Source organism: Nerophis ophidion, linkage group LG02 (genome assembly GCF_033978795.1).
Source record: "Nerophis ophidion isolate RoL-2023_Sa linkage group LG02, RoL_Noph_v1.0, whole genome shotgun sequence".
NCBI lineage: Eukaryota > Metazoa > Chordata > Actinopteri > Syngnathiformes > Syngnathidae > Nerophis > Nerophis ophidion.
In genome coordinates, this window is record NC_084612.1 from 50,261,196 (window position 1) to 50,279,791 (window position 18,596).

General features: G+C 41.5%; 1 protein-coding gene across 2 annotated transcripts in view; it reads left to right on the forward strand.

Annotated features, from left to right (window-relative positions):
- LOC133542060 (membrane-associated guanylate kinase, WW and PDZ domain-containing protein 3) overlaps positions 1-18,596 on the forward strand; it is a 418,319-nt gene that overhangs the window by 306,016 nt on the left and 93,707 nt on the right. For both annotated transcript variants that reach the window (XM_061885883.1, XM_061885890.1), the window contains exons 6-8: positions 1-67; positions 11,113-11,170; positions 18,438-18,538. The exon at positions 1-67 is cut by the window's left edge and continues 13 nt beyond it. In XM_061885883.1, coding sequence (XP_061741867.1) covers positions 1-67; positions 11,113-11,170; positions 18,438-18,538 — 226 coding nt within the window. The remainder of the gene's footprint in view (positions 68-11,112; positions 11,171-18,437; positions 18,539-18,596) is intronic.

An 18,596-nucleotide genomic window follows, 5' to 3' on the forward strand; every position in this document is an offset into this window, starting at 1 on the left:
ACGACCACTTGGTTGGACCCCCGCTTGGCCAAGAAGGCAAAGCCCCCGGAGAAGTGTGAAGATGGAGGTACGTATTGGACGTGACATCAATATGACAAAAAACAGGTTTTTATCATCTTCAGAACATACTGTAAACTGTATGTTTCTCTCAGGCCAAATTTCCTGTCCTTTATACCAGTGGTTCTCAACCTTTTTTCAGTGATGTACCCCCTGAGGAAATTTTTTTTAATTCAAATACCCCCTAATCAGAACAAAGCATTTTTGGTTGTAAAAAAAGAGATAAAGAAGTAAAATACAGCACTATGAGATTAGTTTCTGATTTATTAAATTGTATAACGGTGAAAAATATTGCTCATTTGTAGTGGTCTTTCTTGAACTATTTGGAAAAAAAGATATACTAATAACTAAAAACTTGTTGAAAAATAAACAAGTGATTCAATTATAAATAAAGAATTCTACACATAGAAGTAATCATCAACTTAAAGTGCCCTCTTTGGTGATTGTAATAGAGATCCATCTGGATTCATGAACTTAATTCTAAACATTTCTTCACCAAAAAAGAAATCTTTAACAGCAATATTTATGGAACATGTCCACAAAAAATCTAGCTGTCAAAACTGAATATTGCATTGTTGCATTTTATTTTCACAGTTTATGAACTTACATTCATATTTTGTTGAAGTATTATTCAATAAATATATTTATAAAGGATTTTTGAATTGTTGCTATTTTTAGAATAATTTGGAAAAATCTCACGTACCCCTTGGCATACCTTCAAGTACCCCCAGGGTTACGCGTACCCCCATTTTAAAATCACTGCTTTAGACTGTGGTAACGCTCTCTGGTCTTCCTAAAAAGAATATCAGAAGTCTATAATTCCTATAGAACTCCGCTGCACGGGTTCTGACAAAGACCAATGGACGGTAAAATTACACAAGTTTTAAAATCACTACATTGTCTCCCTGTGCCCTTCAGTGTGCATTTTAAAGTTCTATTAATTGTTTTTAAACTTCTTAATGGTCATCTAATCTGGCCTGCTTTTATAATTAAAAAAATCAAAAAACATTTAAACGTTAAAGACACACTTCTTTCAACAAGATTTTTACTGATCATCTTTAACGCTTGTTTTTTAATTGTTTTTATTTTTTTTTAAGTGTTTTTATTTATTATGGTGTTATTTTCTATTTTGTTAATTCCGATAACTACCACTATTCTCTCAATGTTTAGTTTTTACTCACTCATTGTAGGACAAAATAAGTGTAAAAATTAAATATAAATAATTAATCTTTACATATATTTTATCCTATGATTCCTACTATTCTTTAGGTGGCAATAATTTAGTGTTCACTTTTTCTCTATTGTAAATAGTGTCGTGTGCGATAATGTGTGTTCATTTGTATTTATGTGAAGTGAATTATATCTATATAGCGCTTTTTCTCCAGTGACTCAAAGCGCTTTACATTGTGAAACCCAATATCTAAGTTACATTTCTAAACCAATGTGGGTGGCACTGGGAGAAGGTGGGTAAAGTGTCTTGCCCAAGGACACAACCGCAGTGACTAGGTTGGGAGGAGCGGTGATCGAACCTGGAACCCTCAAGTTGCTGGCACGGGCCACTCTACCAACCGAGCTATACTGTGTTTTCTTCTCTTATTTCTTCTTTTTTTTTATTATTATTAATCCCTATGGGCCTGATATACTGAAGGTTTGCGTGTAATAAAACACGAGCTGGCGCACAAAGCTGATTTAATAACATGTGCAAAGTGGACTGATAATTGAGCAGAATAAGGCGTGCAATCTCCTCTCTGAGCTGCAAACTTATCGTGGTAGAGGAGTTTGCGTGTCCCAATGATCCTAGGAGCTATGTTGTCCGGGGGCATAAAGCCCCCTGGTAGGGTCTCCCAAGGCAAACAGGTTCTAGGTGAGGGATCAGACAAAGAGCAGCTCGAAGACCTTTATGAAGAAGAAAAAGCATGGACCCAGATTTCCCTCGCCCGGACGCGGGTCACCGGGGCCCCCCTCTGGAGCCAGGCCCGGAGGTGGGGCACGATGGCGAGCGCCTGGTGGCCGGGCCTGTTCCCATGGGGCCCGGCCGGGCACAGCCCGAAGAGGCAACGTGGGTCACCCCTCCAATGGGCTCACAACCCATAGCAGGGGCCATAGAGGCCGGGTGCAATGTGAGCTGGGCGGCAGCCGAAGGCAGGGCACTTGGCGGTCCGATCCTCGGCTACAGAAGCTAGCTCTTGGGACGTGGAACGTCACGTCACTGGGGGGGAAGGAGCCTGAGCTAGTGCGCAAAGTCGAGAAATTCCGGCTAGATATAGTCGGACTCACTTCGACGCACAGCAAGGGCTCTGGAACCACTTCTCTCGAGAGGGATTGGACCCTCTTCCACTCTGGCGTTGCCGGCAGTGAGAGGCGACGGGCTGGGGTGGCAATTCTTGTTTCTCCCCGGCTCAAAGCCTGTACGTTGGAGTTCAACCCGGTGGACGAAAGGGTAGCCTCCCTCCGCCTTCAGGTGGGGGGACGGGTCCTGACTGTTGTTTGTGCTTATGCACCAAACAGCAGTTCAGAGTACCCACCCTTTTTGGGAACACTCGAGGGAGTACTGGAAAGTGCTCCCCCGGGTGATTCCCTTGTCCTACTGGGAGACTTCAACGCTCACGTTGGCAACGACGGTGAAACCTGGAGAGGCGTGATTGGGAAGAATGGCCGCCCGGATCTGAACCCGAGTGGTGTTTTGTTATTGGACTTTTGTGCTCGTCACAGTTTGTCCATAACAAACACCATGTTCAAACATAAGGGTGTCCATATGTGCACTTGGCACAAGGACACCCTAGGCCGCAGTTCCATGATCGACTTTGTAGTTTTGTCATCGGATTTGCGGCCTTAAGTTTTGGACACTCGGGTGAAGAGAGGGGCGGAGCTTTCTACCGATCACCACCTGGTGGTGAGTTGGCTGCGATGGTGGGGGAGGATGCCGGACAGACCTGGCAGGCCCAAACGCATTGTGAGGGTCTGCTGGGAATGTCTGGCAGAGTCTCCTGTCAGACAAAGTTTCAATTCCCACGAGGGAGGTGCTGGACATTGAGTCCGAGTGGACCATGTCCCGCACCTCTATTGTCGAGGCGGCAGGTTGGAGCTGTGGCCGCAAGGTAGTTGGTGCCTGTCGGGGCGGCAATCCTAAAACCCCTTGGTGGACACCAGCGGTGGGGGATGCCGTCAAGCTGAAGAAGGAGTCCTATCGGGTCATTTTGGCTCATAGGACTCCGGAGACAGTGGACAGGTACCGACAGGCCAAGCGGTGTGCAGCTTCAGCGGTCGCGGAGGCAAAAACTCGGACATGGGAGGAGTTCGGGGAAGCCATTGAAAACGACTTCCGGACGGCTTCGAACCGATTCTGGACCACCGTCCGCCGCCTCAGGAAGGGGAAGCAGTGCACTATCAACACCGTGTAAGGTGCGGATGGTGTTCTGCTGACTTCAACTGCGGATGTTGTGGATAGGTGGAAGGAATACTTCGAAGACCTCCTCAATCCCACCAACACGTCTTCCTATGAGGAAGCAGTGCCTGGGGAATCTGTGGTGGACTCTCCTATTTCTGGGGCTGAGGTCGCTGAGGTAGTTAAAAAGCTCCTTGGTGGCAAGGCCCCAGGGGTGGACGAGATCCGCCCGGAGTTCCTTAAGGCTCTGGATGCTGTGGGGCTGTCTTGGTTGACAAGACTTTGCAGCATCGCGTGGACATCGGGGGCGGTACCTCTGGATTGGCAGACTGGGGTGGTGGTTCCTCTCTTTAAGAAGGGGGACCGGAGGGTGTGTTCCAACTATCGTGGGATCACACTCCTCAGCCTTCCCGGTAAGGTTTATTCAGGTGTACTGGAGAGGAGGCTACGCCGGATAGTCGAACCTCGGATTCAGGAGGAACAGTGTGGTTTTCGTCCTGGTCGTGGAACTGTGGACCAGCTCTATACTCTCGGCAGGGTTCTTGAGGGTGCATGGGAGTTTGCCCAACCAGTCTACATGTGCTTTGTGGACTTGGAGAAGGCATTCGACCGTGTCCCTCGGGAAGTCCTGTGGAGAGTGCTCAGAGAGCATGGAGTATCGGACTGTCTTATTGTGGCGGACCGCTCCCTGTATTATCAGTGCCAGAGCTTGGTCCGCATTGCCGGCAGTAAGTCGAACACATTTCCAGTGAGGGTTGGACTCCGCCAAGGCTGTCCTTTGTCACCGATTCTGTTCATAACTTTTATGGACAGAATTTCTAGGTGCAGTCAAGGCGTTCAGGGGTTCCGGTTTGGTAACCGCAGGATTAGGTCTCTGCTTTTTGCAGATGATGTGGTCCTGATGGCTTCATCTGACCGGGATCTTCAGCTCTCGTTGGATCGGTTCACAGCCGAGTGTGAAGCGACCGGAATGAGAATCAGCACCTCCAAGTCCCAGTCCATGGTTCTTGCCCGGAAAAGGGTGGAACGCCATCTCCGGGTTGGGGAGGAGACCCTGCCCCAAGTGGAGGAGTTCAAGTACCTAGGAGTCTTGTTCACGAGTGAGGGAAGTGTGGATCGTGAGATCGACAGGCGAATCGGTGCGCCTTTTTCAGTAATGCGGACGTTGTACCGATCCATTGTGGTGAAGAAGGAGCTGAGGCGGAAGGCAAAGCTCTCAATTTACCGGTCGATCTACGTTCCCATCCTCACCTATGGTCATGAGCTTTGGGTCATGACCGAAAGGATAAGATCACGGGTACAAGCGGCCGAAATGAGTTTCCTCCGCCGTGTGGCGGGGCTCTCCCTTAGAGATAGGGTGAGAAGCTCTGCCATCCGGGAGGAACTCAAAGTAAAGCCGCTGCTCCTTCACATCGAGAGGAGCCAGATGAGGTGGTTCGGGCATCTGGTAAGGATGCCACCCGAACGCCTCCCTAGGGAGGTGTTTAGGGCACGTCCAACCAGTAGGAGGCCACGGGGAAGACCCAGGACACGTTGGGAAGACTATGTCTCCCGGCTGGCCTGGGAACGCCTCGGGATCCCCTGGGAAGAGCTAGACGATGTAGCTGGGGAGAGGGAAGTTTGGGTTTCCCTGCTTAGGCTGCTGCCCCCGCGACCCGACCTCGGATAAGCGGAAGATGATGGATGGATGGATGGATGAAGGCGTTCAATCCATTTTGCGTCTCGGTTTTCGTTAATATGTAAAATATATGCTGATCTACAAAAGGCCCACATAACTGGGAGGAGAAAAGGCAAAAACAATTATTTAGCACACGCATCATGATTAATCAACACTCATCACCATTTTTGGGAGCACTTTTTGGCGTTTTATTTAGCACGTTTAAAAAGGACGCACTATCTGACACAGACACACACGGCGTCAAAAGATAATAGACATGTTGTCTATTCAGTAACATCCTTTTATAATTTTATAGCTTAAGTAGCGGATTAAAATTAATGAAAATTAATGCATTTTTGTGTTTGATTGGAAATATATTACTGTATCTCTTACATGAAAAGACGTTGTACGTTCTGCGTTTTCCAGACGCACAAATGTCACCCTGGATCTCCATCTTCATTACCTCGAAATTGCGCTGACTTTTACGAGATCTCGCAAATATCCACGCTTAATCGCTTGACAAAGGAAGTAGTAATAAAGTAGCACTAAACGTTTATTCTGGTCCGAATAAAGAAAGTCAGTCCTCTGCTCTCCCGGTCTACGTATCAGCTGATATTTGGCACCCAGCAGACTACAACATACGTACACGATGGTAATACTTAACAACAAACCAATGATTAAAGTGACAAACTTGCCATCCAAACAATACCCCATTTGTTGACAAGAAGATATGACCGCCATATCTTTATTTTTTTAAACCCTATTTGCCACTTGCCTGTGTGTGGACAGTGCTGCATAAATAAAGGATGATATTCATACAGTCAGCATTTAGCTGCCCGGGATATGCCTGTAAATTTTTCTTACATTTTGGACCTCCAGAACCAGCCATATCCTCGTCCATTTGTGTCAACAAGATAACATTTAGTCTGAAAACCTTCAAAAAATTGGCTCTATGTTCATCGTCCCCAATTAAGGACCTTTCAGAGGAACATTTGGCAGAAATACCGGACAATTCCACAAACTTTATGGCTGGCTCACATCGTGGTCACTCCGTGATCACGTACGACCGCCAGGCACTTCTGGATGTGGACACATCGGGCCGTTTTGGACCGAGAGACACTTGCGTGCTAGACTTGCTAACTAGCATGGGAATACATCGGCGGCTACATCCAGCGGCCTGTGAAGCAGGGGAGTCTAGTAGCAGCGGGGGCCGTCTACGGAGCAGACGCCAGCGGTGTGATCGGAAACGCGGATGCCGAGCGGGGCTAAAAACAAAGCAGAAGGCTAATCCCCACAGAACACCACTTTCCTCCATCCCGAAGACGGATTTAGATGGAAAATGCGAGACTACTGGTCTGGGTAAGGAGTCAGTTAAATTAGAACAAGTTTTTTCTGCTTTGAGTGTTTCAGAGTTGGACATGTGTTTTACTGAGGTGGCTAACTATGATGCGTGCAGTTTATCAAAGCAACAAACAAACAGTCGGAAAATCCCCGTTACTGAGGTGGCTAACCATGATGCGTGCAGTTTATCAAAGCAACAATCAAACAATCGGAAAATTCCTGTCGTATCAATTCCTAGATATGGTCGTAACTATACTAAATGCACTGGGCATAATAAACACAACATTATTAATATTGCTACTACGGATAATTTGATCAAAAACTCCCTAAAACAGCCCACTACCTATAATATAGGTTTTTTAAACATAAGATCATTGTCTCCTAAAACGTTGTTAGTTAATGATATTATCAGAGACAACAATCTTAACGTCATCGGTCTCAGCGAAACCTGGCTTAAACCAGACGACTTTTTTGCGCTAAATGAGGCATGTCCTCCTAACTTTACACATGCGCATATTGCCCGTCCGCTCAAAAGGGGTGGGGGGGTTGCACTAATATACAACGAAAACTTTAACCTTAGTCCTAACATAAATAATAAATATAAATCGCTTGAGGTGCTTACTATGAGGTCTGTCACACCGCTGCCTCTACACCTGGCTGTTATCTACCGCCACCCAGGGCCCTATTCGGACTTTATTAATGAATTCTCAGAGTTTGTTGCTGATCTAGTGACACACGCCGATAATATAATCATAATGGGGGACTTTAATATCCATATGAATACCCCATCGGACCCACCGTGCGTAGCGCTCCAGACTGTAATTGATAGCTGTGGTCTCACACAAATAATAAATGAACCCACGCATCGCAACGGTAATACGATAGACCTAGTGCTTGTCAGGGGCATCACCGTTTCCAAAGTTACGATACTCCCGTATACTAAAGTATTGTCTGATCATTACCTTATAAAATTCGAGGTTCAGACGCATGTTCGTCAAACTAATAATAATAATAACTGCTATAGCAGCCGCAACATTAATACAGCCACAACGACAACTCTTGCTGACCTACTGCCCTCGGTAATGGCACCATTCCCAAAGTATGTGGGCTCTATTGATAACCTCACTAACAACTTTAACGACGCCCTGCGCGAAACCATTGATAACATAGCACCGCTAAAGTTAAAAAAGGCTCCAAAAAAGCGCACCCCGTGGTTTACAGAAGAAACTAGAGCTCAGAAATTATTATGTAGAAAGCTGGAACGCAAATGGCGCACGACTAAACTTGAGGTGCACCATCAAGCATGGAGTGATGGTTTAATAACTTATAAACGCATGCTTACCTTAGCTAAAGCTAAATATTACTCAAATCTCATCCACCGTAATAAAAACGATCCTAAATTTTTGTTTAGTACGGTAGCATCGCTAACCCAACAAGGGACTCCTTCCAGTAGCTCAACCCACTCAGCTGATGACTTTATGCAATTCTTTAGTAAGAAAATTGAAGTCATTAGAAAGGAGATTAAAGACAATGTGTCCCAGCTACAACGGGGTTCTATTAACACTGACACGATTGTATATACGGCGGATACTGCCCTCCAAAATACTTTCTCTCGTTTTGAGGAAATAACATTAGAGGAATTGTTACAACGTGTAAATGGAATAAAACAGACAACATGTTTACTTGACCCTCTTCCTGGGAAACTGATCAAGGAGCTCTTTGTATTATTAGGTCCATCAGTGCTAAATATTATAAACTTATCACTCTCCTCGGGCACTGTTCCCCTAGCATTCAAAAAAGCGGTTATTCATCCTCTTCTTAAAAGACCTAACCTCGATCCTGACCTCATGGTAAATTACCGACCGGTGTCTCACCTTCCCTTTATTTCAAAAATCCTTGAAAAAATTGTTGCGGAGCAGTTAAATGAACACTTAGCGTCTAACAATCTATGTGAAACCTTTCAATCCGGTTTCAGGGCAAATCACTCCACGGAGACAGCCCTCGCAAAAATGACTAATGATCTATTGCTAACGATGGATTCTGATGCGTCATCTATGTTGCTGCTCCTCGATCTTAGCGCTGCTTTCGATACCGTCGATCATAATATTTTATTAGAACGTATCAAAACACGAATTGGTATGTCAGACTTAGCCCTGTCTTGGTTTAACTCTTATCTTACTGATAGGATGCAGTGTGTCTCCCATAACAATGTGACCTCGGACTACGTTAAGGTAACGTGTGGAGTTCCCCAGGGTTCGGTCCTTGGCCCAGCACTCTTCAGCATCTACATGCTGCCGCTAGGTGACATCATACGCAAATACGGTATTAGCTTTCACTGTTATGCTGATGACACCCAACTCTACATGCCCCTAAAGCTGACCAACACGCCGGATTGTAGTCAGCTGGAGGCGTGTCTTAATGAAATTAAACAATGGATGTCCGCTAACTTTTTGCAACTCAACGCCAAAAAAACGGAAATGCTGATTATCGGTCCTGCTAGACACCGAACTCTATTTAATAATACAACTCTAACATTTGACAACCAAACAATTAAACAAGGCGACACGGTAAAAAATCTGGGTGTTATCTTCGACCCAACTCTCTCCTTTGAGGCACACATTAAAAGCGTTACTAAAACGGCCTTCTTTCATCTCCGTAATATCGCTAAAATTCGCTCCATTCTGTCCACTAAAGACGCTGAGATCATTATCCATGCGTTTGTTACGTCTCGCCTCGACTACTGTAACGTATTATTTTCGGGTCTCCCCATGTCTAGCATTAAAAGATTACAGTTGGTACAAAATGCGGCTGCTAGACTTTTGACAAGAACAAGAAAGTTTGATCACATTACGCCTGTACTGGCTCACCTGCACTGGCTTCCTGTGCACTTAAGATGTGACTTTAAGGTTTTACTACTTACGTATAAAATACTACACGGTCTAGCTCCATCTTATCTTGCCGATTGTATTGTACCATATGTCCCGGCAAGAAATCTGCGTTCAAAGGACTCCGGCTTATTAGTGATTCCCAAAGCCCAAAAAAAGTCTGCGGGCTATAGAGCATTTTCCGTTCGGGCTCCAGTACTCTGGAATGCCCTCCCGGTAACAGTTCGCGATGCCACCTCAGTAGAAGCATTTAAGTCTCACCTTAAAACTCATTTGTATACTCTAGCCTTTAAATAGACTCCCTTTTTAGACCAGTTGATCTGCCGTTTCTTTTCTTTTTCTTCCATGTCCCACTCTCCCGTGTGGAGGGGGTCCGGTCCGATCCGGTGGCCATGTACTGCTCGCCTGTGTATCGGCTGGGGACATCTCTGCGCTGCTGGTCCGCCTACGCTTGGGATGGTTTCCTGCTGGCTCCGCTGTGAACGGGACTCTCGCTGCTGTGTCTTGGATCCTCTTTGGACTGGACTCTCGCGACTGTGTTGTATCCATTGTGGATTGAACTTTCACAGTATCATGTTAGATCCGCTCGACATCCATTGCTTTCCTCCTCTCTAAGGTTCTCATAGTCATCATTGTCACCGACGTCCCACTGGGTGTGAGTTTTCCTACCGAGGATGTCGTGGTGGTTTGTGCAGCCCTTTGAGACACTAGTGATTTAGGGCTATATAAGTAAACATTGATTGATTGATTGAAAATGCCATCCGCCGTGATTTTATTTTGAAAGTAAACCGGGTACTTTGTTTTTTTGCATAAAATCCTGTCCAACACTGAACGGATTTGTCTGGCAAAAAAGAGAAGCTTTGCATATTTCAGCGCTGGAATGTCGGCACACAATTAGGAGCATGATAACCAGTGTTCGTAATAACGGCGTTATATAATAACTTACTTTTGCTGGTAACGTTTAATCTAATTAATTACTTATAGGTCCGTTACAACACCGTTAGCTCGACATAACGTGGCATGCTACTTTTGATGTGGTGTTATTTATGTCGGCAGCAAGACAGCATCATAAGGGCAGCAAGTTCAATGCAGGAAATATATTTTTACCGGTGGGAGCAACAAGCAGTATCACACTAAAATGAACTTGATATCAAACAGAAAGAGGCGACATCGCACTGCGACACTGCGGACAACATACGTACGTACACGTACACGATGGGAATACTGAACAACGAACCAATGAATAAAGTGACAAATTAGCCATCCAAACAATACCCCATTTGTTGACAAGAAGATATGACCGCCATATCTTTATTTTTTTTAACTGCTGTTTGTGTGAACAGTGCTATATAAATGAAGTTTGATATTCATAGTCAGCATTGTGCTGCAATTTGTAGTTAAGTTGTGACCTTAGCATGTCAACGATACTCGCTCCAGTCCAGTTTGATGAATTTTAACGATGTCCTCATATCTCAGGGTGGTAATGCGACGGAAGTGCACCCGGTGCTTTGTTTTTTTAAATGCATACTTCCAGGCGGAGGGGAAGTGAGTTGTGTGAAAAGCAGCTCTCAAGCATCCTCTCTCTCCCTCCTTTGTTCCTCTCCTCCTGCCTGATCTCTTCATCCCCGAAATGATCCCAGTCCGATTCCACGACCTCGACTCTGTGCTGCGACACTGTCCTAGTCAAACATCACCAGCCCTTTGTGATGTTGACCATGATGATGATGATGATGATGCTGATGATGATGATGATGATGATGATGTGCCCCTTCTCTCTCTCCCTGCAGAGTTACCTTATGGCTGGGAGGAAATTGACGACCCGCAGTACGGAACCTACTACGTTGAGTAAGTCTCTTGCCGATGCACAGAAAACCTCACAACAGGGAGCGTGGTCGTGTGCACACGCTAGCATGCATCAAAACCGTCCAAAAAAATAAACGTGCATCCCTTTTTGAAATAATGACAGTATAAACACGTTTTAGGGCACAACAAAAGGCTAAGTTGAGCTTAATGGCAAAAGACTACCTTCTAGCGGGGCAACACACCACAGCATATACACTACTACTGCCATCTAATGGAATTGCAACTGCGTGAAAAGTCCACTATATAATATGTGCAAAATACAGTCAAATAATGTTACTACTAAATTAAAAGAGAGTTGAATAATTTTAATAATATATTAAAATAAAGTCAATTATTTTTAGTACTAAATGAAGTGTCGAATAAGAGTCAATCAATTTTACTACTGAATTAAGAGTCAAAAAAATTTTACTAAATTAAGAGAGAGTCAAATAATTTTACTACAAAATTAAAAGAGAGTCAAATAATTTCACTACTAAATATAAAGAAAGTCAAATAATGTTACTACAAAATTAAGAGTCAAAAAATTTTACTACTAAATCAAAATAGTCAAATAATTTTACTACGAAATGGTAAATGGTAATTGGGTTGTACTTGTATAGCGCTTTTCTACCTTTTTTTTTTTTAAGGAACTCAAAGCGCTTTGACACTATTTCCACATTCACACACAGATTCACACACTGATGGCGGGAGCTGCAATGCGAGGCTCTAACCAGGATAGTCAAATAATTTTACTTCCGAATTAAAAGAGTCAAAAAATTTTATTAATAAATTAAGACAGTAAAATAATTGTACTAAATTGAGAGTCAAATAATTGTACAGCTAAAATAACATTTTGAGAATTTTACTACTAAAATAAAGGAGTCTAATTATTGCACTACTAAATTAAGAGTCAAATAATTTTACTACTAAATTAAGGGATTCAAATAATTGTAGGACTAAATTAAAATAGTCAAATAATTCTACTACTAAATTAAAAGTCAAATAATTTCACTAATAAATTAAAAGTCAAATAATTGTACTACTAAATTTAGAGTCAAATCATTTTAATACTAAAATATGAGTCAAATTAAAATAGTCAATTATTTTACTACTACATTAAGAGAGAGTCAAATAGTCTTACTACTAAATTAAGAGTCAAATAATTTTACTAGTAAGTTAAAAGAGTCAAATATTTTTACTACTAATTTAAGAGTCAAATACTTTTACTACTAAATTAAGAGTCAAATAATTTTACTAAAAAATTTAATGAGAATCAAATAATTGTACGACTACATTAAGTGTCAAATAGTTTTACTACTAAAAGAAAAGAGAGTCAAATAAATGTATTACTAAATTGAAAGTGTCAAATAATTTTAGTACTAAAGTAAGAGAGTCAAATAATTGTACGACTAAATTAAAATAGTCAAATAATTTTACTACTACATTACAAGAGTCAAATGATTTTACTAATAAATTATGAGAGTCAAATAATTGTACTACTAAAATAAAAGTTTGATAATTTTACTACTTGAGTAAGAGTCGAATAATTGTACTACTAAATTAAGAGTATAATCATTTTACCACTGAATTAAGATTCAATTAATTTTACTACTAAGTTAAAAGAGTCAAATGATGTTACTACTAAATTAAAAGAGTCAAATTATTTTACTAATAAGTTAAGAGAGTCAAATAATTGTACTACTAAATTAAGAGTCAAATAATTGTACTACTAAAATAAGAGTCAAAAAATTATACTACTAAAATAAAATAGTCAAATAATTGTAATACTAAATTGAAAGTCAAATAATAATTCTACTAAATTAAGAGACAGTCAAATAATTTTACTACTAAATTAAGAGTCGAAAAATGTTATTACTAAATTAAGAGAGTTAATTAATTTTACTACTAAATTTAAAAAGGTTAATTAATTTTACCACTAAGTTAATTGAGTCAAATAAATGTACTACTAAAAGTCAAATAATTTTACTAATAAATTAAGAGAGAGTCAAATATTTTTCTACTAAATTAAGAGAGTTCAATAATGTCTATGACTTGAGCTCCAGACTTCTTCTGTGTTTGATACTGACATTACTGCATGCCGGAAAAGTGTATTACAACCGAATACTGCCACGGCCCATACCGACCACAGCTGGGAAACAGATATTTTCTATGGTAGTGTTTTTCAACCTTTTTTGACCAAGGCTCACGTTTTTCATTGAAAAAATCCCAAGGCACACCACCAACAGAAAACATTAAAAAAGGAAACTCAGCCACCGGTATTGACAATTGTTGGATATGACTTTAAAACATAACAAAGCATGCATAAATATAGCTCTTGTCTCAAAGTAGGTGTACTGTCACCACCTGTCACATCAGCACTGACTTATTTAGAGTTTTTTTTGCTGTTTTCCTGTGTGTAGTGTTTAAGTTCTTGTGTTGTACTCCTATTTTGGCGGCCTTTCCTCTTTTTTTGGTATTTTTTCCTGTAGCAGTTTCATGTCTTCCTTTGAGCGATATTTCCCGCATCTACTTTGTTTTAGCAATCAAGATTATTTCAGTGTTTTTTATCCATTCTTTGTGGGGACATTGTTGATTGTCATGTCATGGTCGGATATACTTTGTGGGCGCCGTCTTCGCTCCACAGTAAGTCTCAGCGTCGTCCAGCATTCTGTTTGTGTTTACTTTGTAGCCAGTTCAGTTTTAGTTTAGTTCTGCATAGCCTTCCCTAAGCTTCGATGCCTTTTCTTAAGGGCACTCGCATTTTCTTTATTTTTGGTTTAAGCATGAGACACCTTTTTACCTGCACGCTGCCTCCCGCTGTTTCTCACATCTACAAAGCAATTAGCTACCGGCTGCCACCGACTGATATGGAAGAGTGTTACACGGCTACTCTGCCGAGCTCTAGACAGCACAGACATTCAACATACATGCACATTATTTGACGATTATAATTACTGGTCTGCAACAAAAATTTTCAACCTAATTAGGTGAAACTACATAAATTCCAATTTAATTCTTGTCTAGCACCCCTTTTTTGGTGGGTATTCCTCTTTGTGTGGTATTTTCCTTTTACAGTTTCATGTCCTCCCTTGAGCAATATTTACCGCATCTACTTTGTTTTAGCATTCAAGAATATTTCAGTTATTTTTATCCTTCTTCGTGGGGGCATTGTTGATTCTATTGTCATGTTCGGATGTACTTTGTCTTTGCTCCACAGCAAGTCTTTGCTCTCGTCCAGCATTCTGTTTTTGTTTATTTTGTAGCCAGTTCAGTTTTAGTTCAGTTCTGCATAGCCTTCCCTAAGCTTTGATGCCTTTTCTTAGGGGCACTCACATTTTGTTTATTTTTGGTTTAAGCATGAGACACCTTTTTACCTGCACACTGCCTCCCACTTTCCTGTTCCCGACGTCTACAAAGCAATTAGCTACCGGCTGCAACTTACTGATATGTAAGAGTATTACACAGTTACTCTGCCGAGCTCTAAACAGCACAGACACTCAACAATGGCACATTATTTGCGATTATAATTACTTGTCTGCAACAAATATTTTTAACCCAATTAGGTGAAATTACATTATTTCCCTTAAGCTATATTTCCCGCACCTACTTTGTTTTAGCAATCAAGAATATTTCAGTTGTTTTTATCCTTCATTGTTGGGACATTGTTGATTGTCATGTCATGTTCGGATGTACATTGTGGACGCCGTCTTTGCTTCACAGTAAGTCCTTGCTATTGTCCAGCATTCTGTTTTTGTTTACTTTTTTACTTGGTTTTAGTTAGTCCAGAACGCGGCAGCACGTCTTTTAACAGGGGGAAGGAAACACAAACATATAACCCCAATTCTTCAGAGTTTGCACTGGCTCCCTGTCATTTAAGAATTTATTTTAAAACCTTGCTGTAGTTTTTAAAGCCTTACATGATCCAAATTTATACTCCTGCGCGCGCTCTGAGGTCCGAGAGCCAGCTCCAGCTCGTGGTGCCCAAGACCAGACTCAAAACCAGGGGAGACAGGGCCTTCTCTGTGGTCGGCCCTAAGCTCTGGAACACTCTGTCCCACCATGTTCAAACTGCTCCCACAGTGGAGTGTTGTAAGTCTTGTCTTAAGATCCACTTTTATTCTTTGGCTTTTAACACTACGTGAGTTGTGTGGTCCTCTGTTGTCCTCTGTGTTTTTAAAAATATATATATATTTTATTTACTGTTTTAATTGGTTTTACCCTTTAAATCGTTTTTAATCATATTTACTTTTATATTTTTTTTATATTTGTTTTATATTTCGTTTTATTTTTATTCAGTCATTGGTGGAGCTAAGGATAATATGTGAATATTGTTTTTAATATTGTTGTGCAGCACAACAATATTAATATTTGGAGCCAGTTCAGTTTTGTTTATTCTTGGTTTAAGCATGAGACACCTTTTTACCCGCACACTGCCTCCCCCTGTCCTGTTCCCGACATCTAAAAAGCAATTAGCTACCGGCTGCCACCGAATAATATGGAAGAGTATTACACGGTTACTCTGCCGAGCTCTTGACAGCACCGACACTCAACAACTACACATCATTTGCAGACTATAATTACTGGTTTGCAAAAAAATATTTTTAACCCAAATAGGTGAATTTAGATAATCTACCACGGCACACCAGACTGTATCTCATGTCACACTAGTGTGCCGCGGCACAGTGGTTGAAAAACACTGTTTTAGGGGGCGCCCACAGTATACTATCATACATGCATTAGTACACATGTAGTAGTACACATGTGCATCAGTCCAAATGAGTGAAGTCAACGTTCCCGGCCTGCACGTGACCGTCCTCTCTCTTCCTCACAGAATGTTGACGTTTGGAAACAAAATAAAAACGCGCGCGACTTGTTTGGTCCGTCTCGGCCGAGGAATAATACGGAACAGCAGACGGTCAGGATTTCCCTGCACGGTGCTGCAAATTCAGCGCCACTGTTTTTTTTTACTTGTCATTCTGTGGGAGGAATTCTGCCAGGTGACAGCGCAGAGACGTTTGGACCAGCGGAGAGGGCACGACATGCTTGACAACAGCTCTCTGGAGGAACAATGGCTTCTCCTGCCGGGGGGCCGTCGGCCAATTTGGAATTGTTTTTTAAAGGAGCGGCGGGCGGGCGGGCTCGCGTGAGGAGCTTCATTCCCGCCAATATTAAATGGCTGAATGCCATCACGGAGCAGAGCGTAGCCGGCCTTTGCCGAAACGTGCGATGCGTTATTGATGAGCGGATTAATAATAACCGAGCCGCTGACTTCATTTCATGCGGAAAGGAGCGCGTGCATAATTGACTGCAGCAAAGAGGTGGCTCGGTAGGGTTTGAACATGTACTGCGTCGGCCAGAGAAATCACTGTTACATAAAATAAAATGTGAAAAAGTGGAATAAAAGATCAGACAGTGTGAAATGTGACAAGAACAAGTTGCAATGTTGACTCTCGTAACAAAAAGCTGCCATGCAGTTGTTTTCTTTAACGTCCCAGTAGAGTGGAAAAATCAGGTCGCCTCTATATTGAAGCTATTTTCATATATACATATGATTTATGGAACCTAAAGACTTCTAAAGTTTACAAATAAATACATATGATAAAAATACTATCAATCACCACAGGTCCCTTCCCCATCAACAACATATATATCTGATTTATGACACCTAAAGACTTCCGAAGTTTTCAAATAAATAAATATGATAACAATAGTATCAATCTCACAAAGAATCAAAAGGCATTTTGAGAGATAATGAAATATCCAGTCATGTGATGTAGAGAAAGAACCACAGATCCCTTCCCCATCAACAACAATGCTAATCAGGCAGACTATGTGAGAGCCAACAACGATTCACATTGGGACAAATTCTGATCCAGAGCCTTGTATTTTTGAACCCAAACACAAAAAGGATGAGCAATGAGTTTTAGAAGCCATCGTTTTCTTTGAAATCCCAGTAGAGTGGAAAAACAAGTTGCCTCTATATAGAAGCTATTATCATATATATCTGATTTATGACACCTAAAGACTTCCGAAGTTTTCAAATAAATAAATATGATAACAATAGTATTAATCCCACAAAGAACCAAAAGGCATTTTGAGAGATAATGAGAAATCCAGTTATGTGATGTAGAGAAAGAACCACAGATCCCTTCCCCATCAACAACAATGCTAATCAGGCAGACTATGTGAGAGCCAACAACGATTACTTTGGGACACATTATGATCCAGAGCCTCGTATTTTTTAGCCCTAACACAAAGAGGATGAGATATATATGATTTATGATTTATGACACCTGTATGTCATCTTTTTTGTAAGGGGCGCTGGAAGCCGGCAGACCCGTCAGCGATCCTGTTCTGTCTCCCTGTAATGTTTGTCTGATCTTGAATGGGATTGTGCTGAAAATTTTAATTTTCCTGAAGGAACTCTCCTGACGGAATAAATAAAGTACTATCTATCTATCTATCTATCTATCTACCTACCTTAAGACTTCTAAAGTTTACAAATAAATAAATTTGATAAAAATAGTGTCATTCTCACAAAGAATCCCGAGACATTTTGAGAGATAATGAGCAAGCCGTAGAGAAAGAACCACAGATCCCTTCCCCATCAACAACAATGTTTATCAACCAGACTATGTGAGAGCTAACAACGATTACTTTGGGACAAATTATGATCCAGAGCCTCGTATTTTTGAGCCAGAACACAAAGAGGATGAGCAATGAGTTTTAGAAACCGAGCGATGGATGTAGCTTTGTTGTGACACCATAGCGTTAGCAGCATCGCTAGGTGCTAAATATACAAACTAACCATAACAAACCATGATAAAACAAACACTTTTGTTAATTAAGTTTTTATTTGAAGGGACAATGCACAGAAACATTACGCTCAAAGACAGATATGTTCTGTAAAAGATTAAGCCATCCATTCATTTTCTACCACTTGTCCCGGTAAACTTTTAGTATAAAATCTACAGTTTTTTTTGTTTTTTTTACAGCAAACCTTAAAGGGTTCCTGTTAAATAAAACCGTGGAGACATTGCAGGGATATTTATAAAACGATTTTGCCTTCCTTCATACTTCCTTCAAACAGTCCGTTTGGAATTTTGTTGAATTGTGACATCATCAGATTATCCATATATAGTAGACATTTACCCAAACATCCTTGCGCGAGTCTGGAATAAAATGATGTCGCCAAGGGAGGGCATACTGTAAAAGAATTGAGAAGCGCTGATGTACAAAATCTGACATCTCACCTTGTTTTTTTTTGCAGCCACATCAACCAGAAAACCCAGTTTGAGAACCCGGTCCTTGAAGCCAAGAAGAGGCTGAGCCAAGGGACAGCCGTCATCCAGAAGGCTGCAACGTCTCATGGTAAAAAAAACAATTGTTTTAAAAATGCATGTAGAATATTTCCTAATAGAAAAATAGA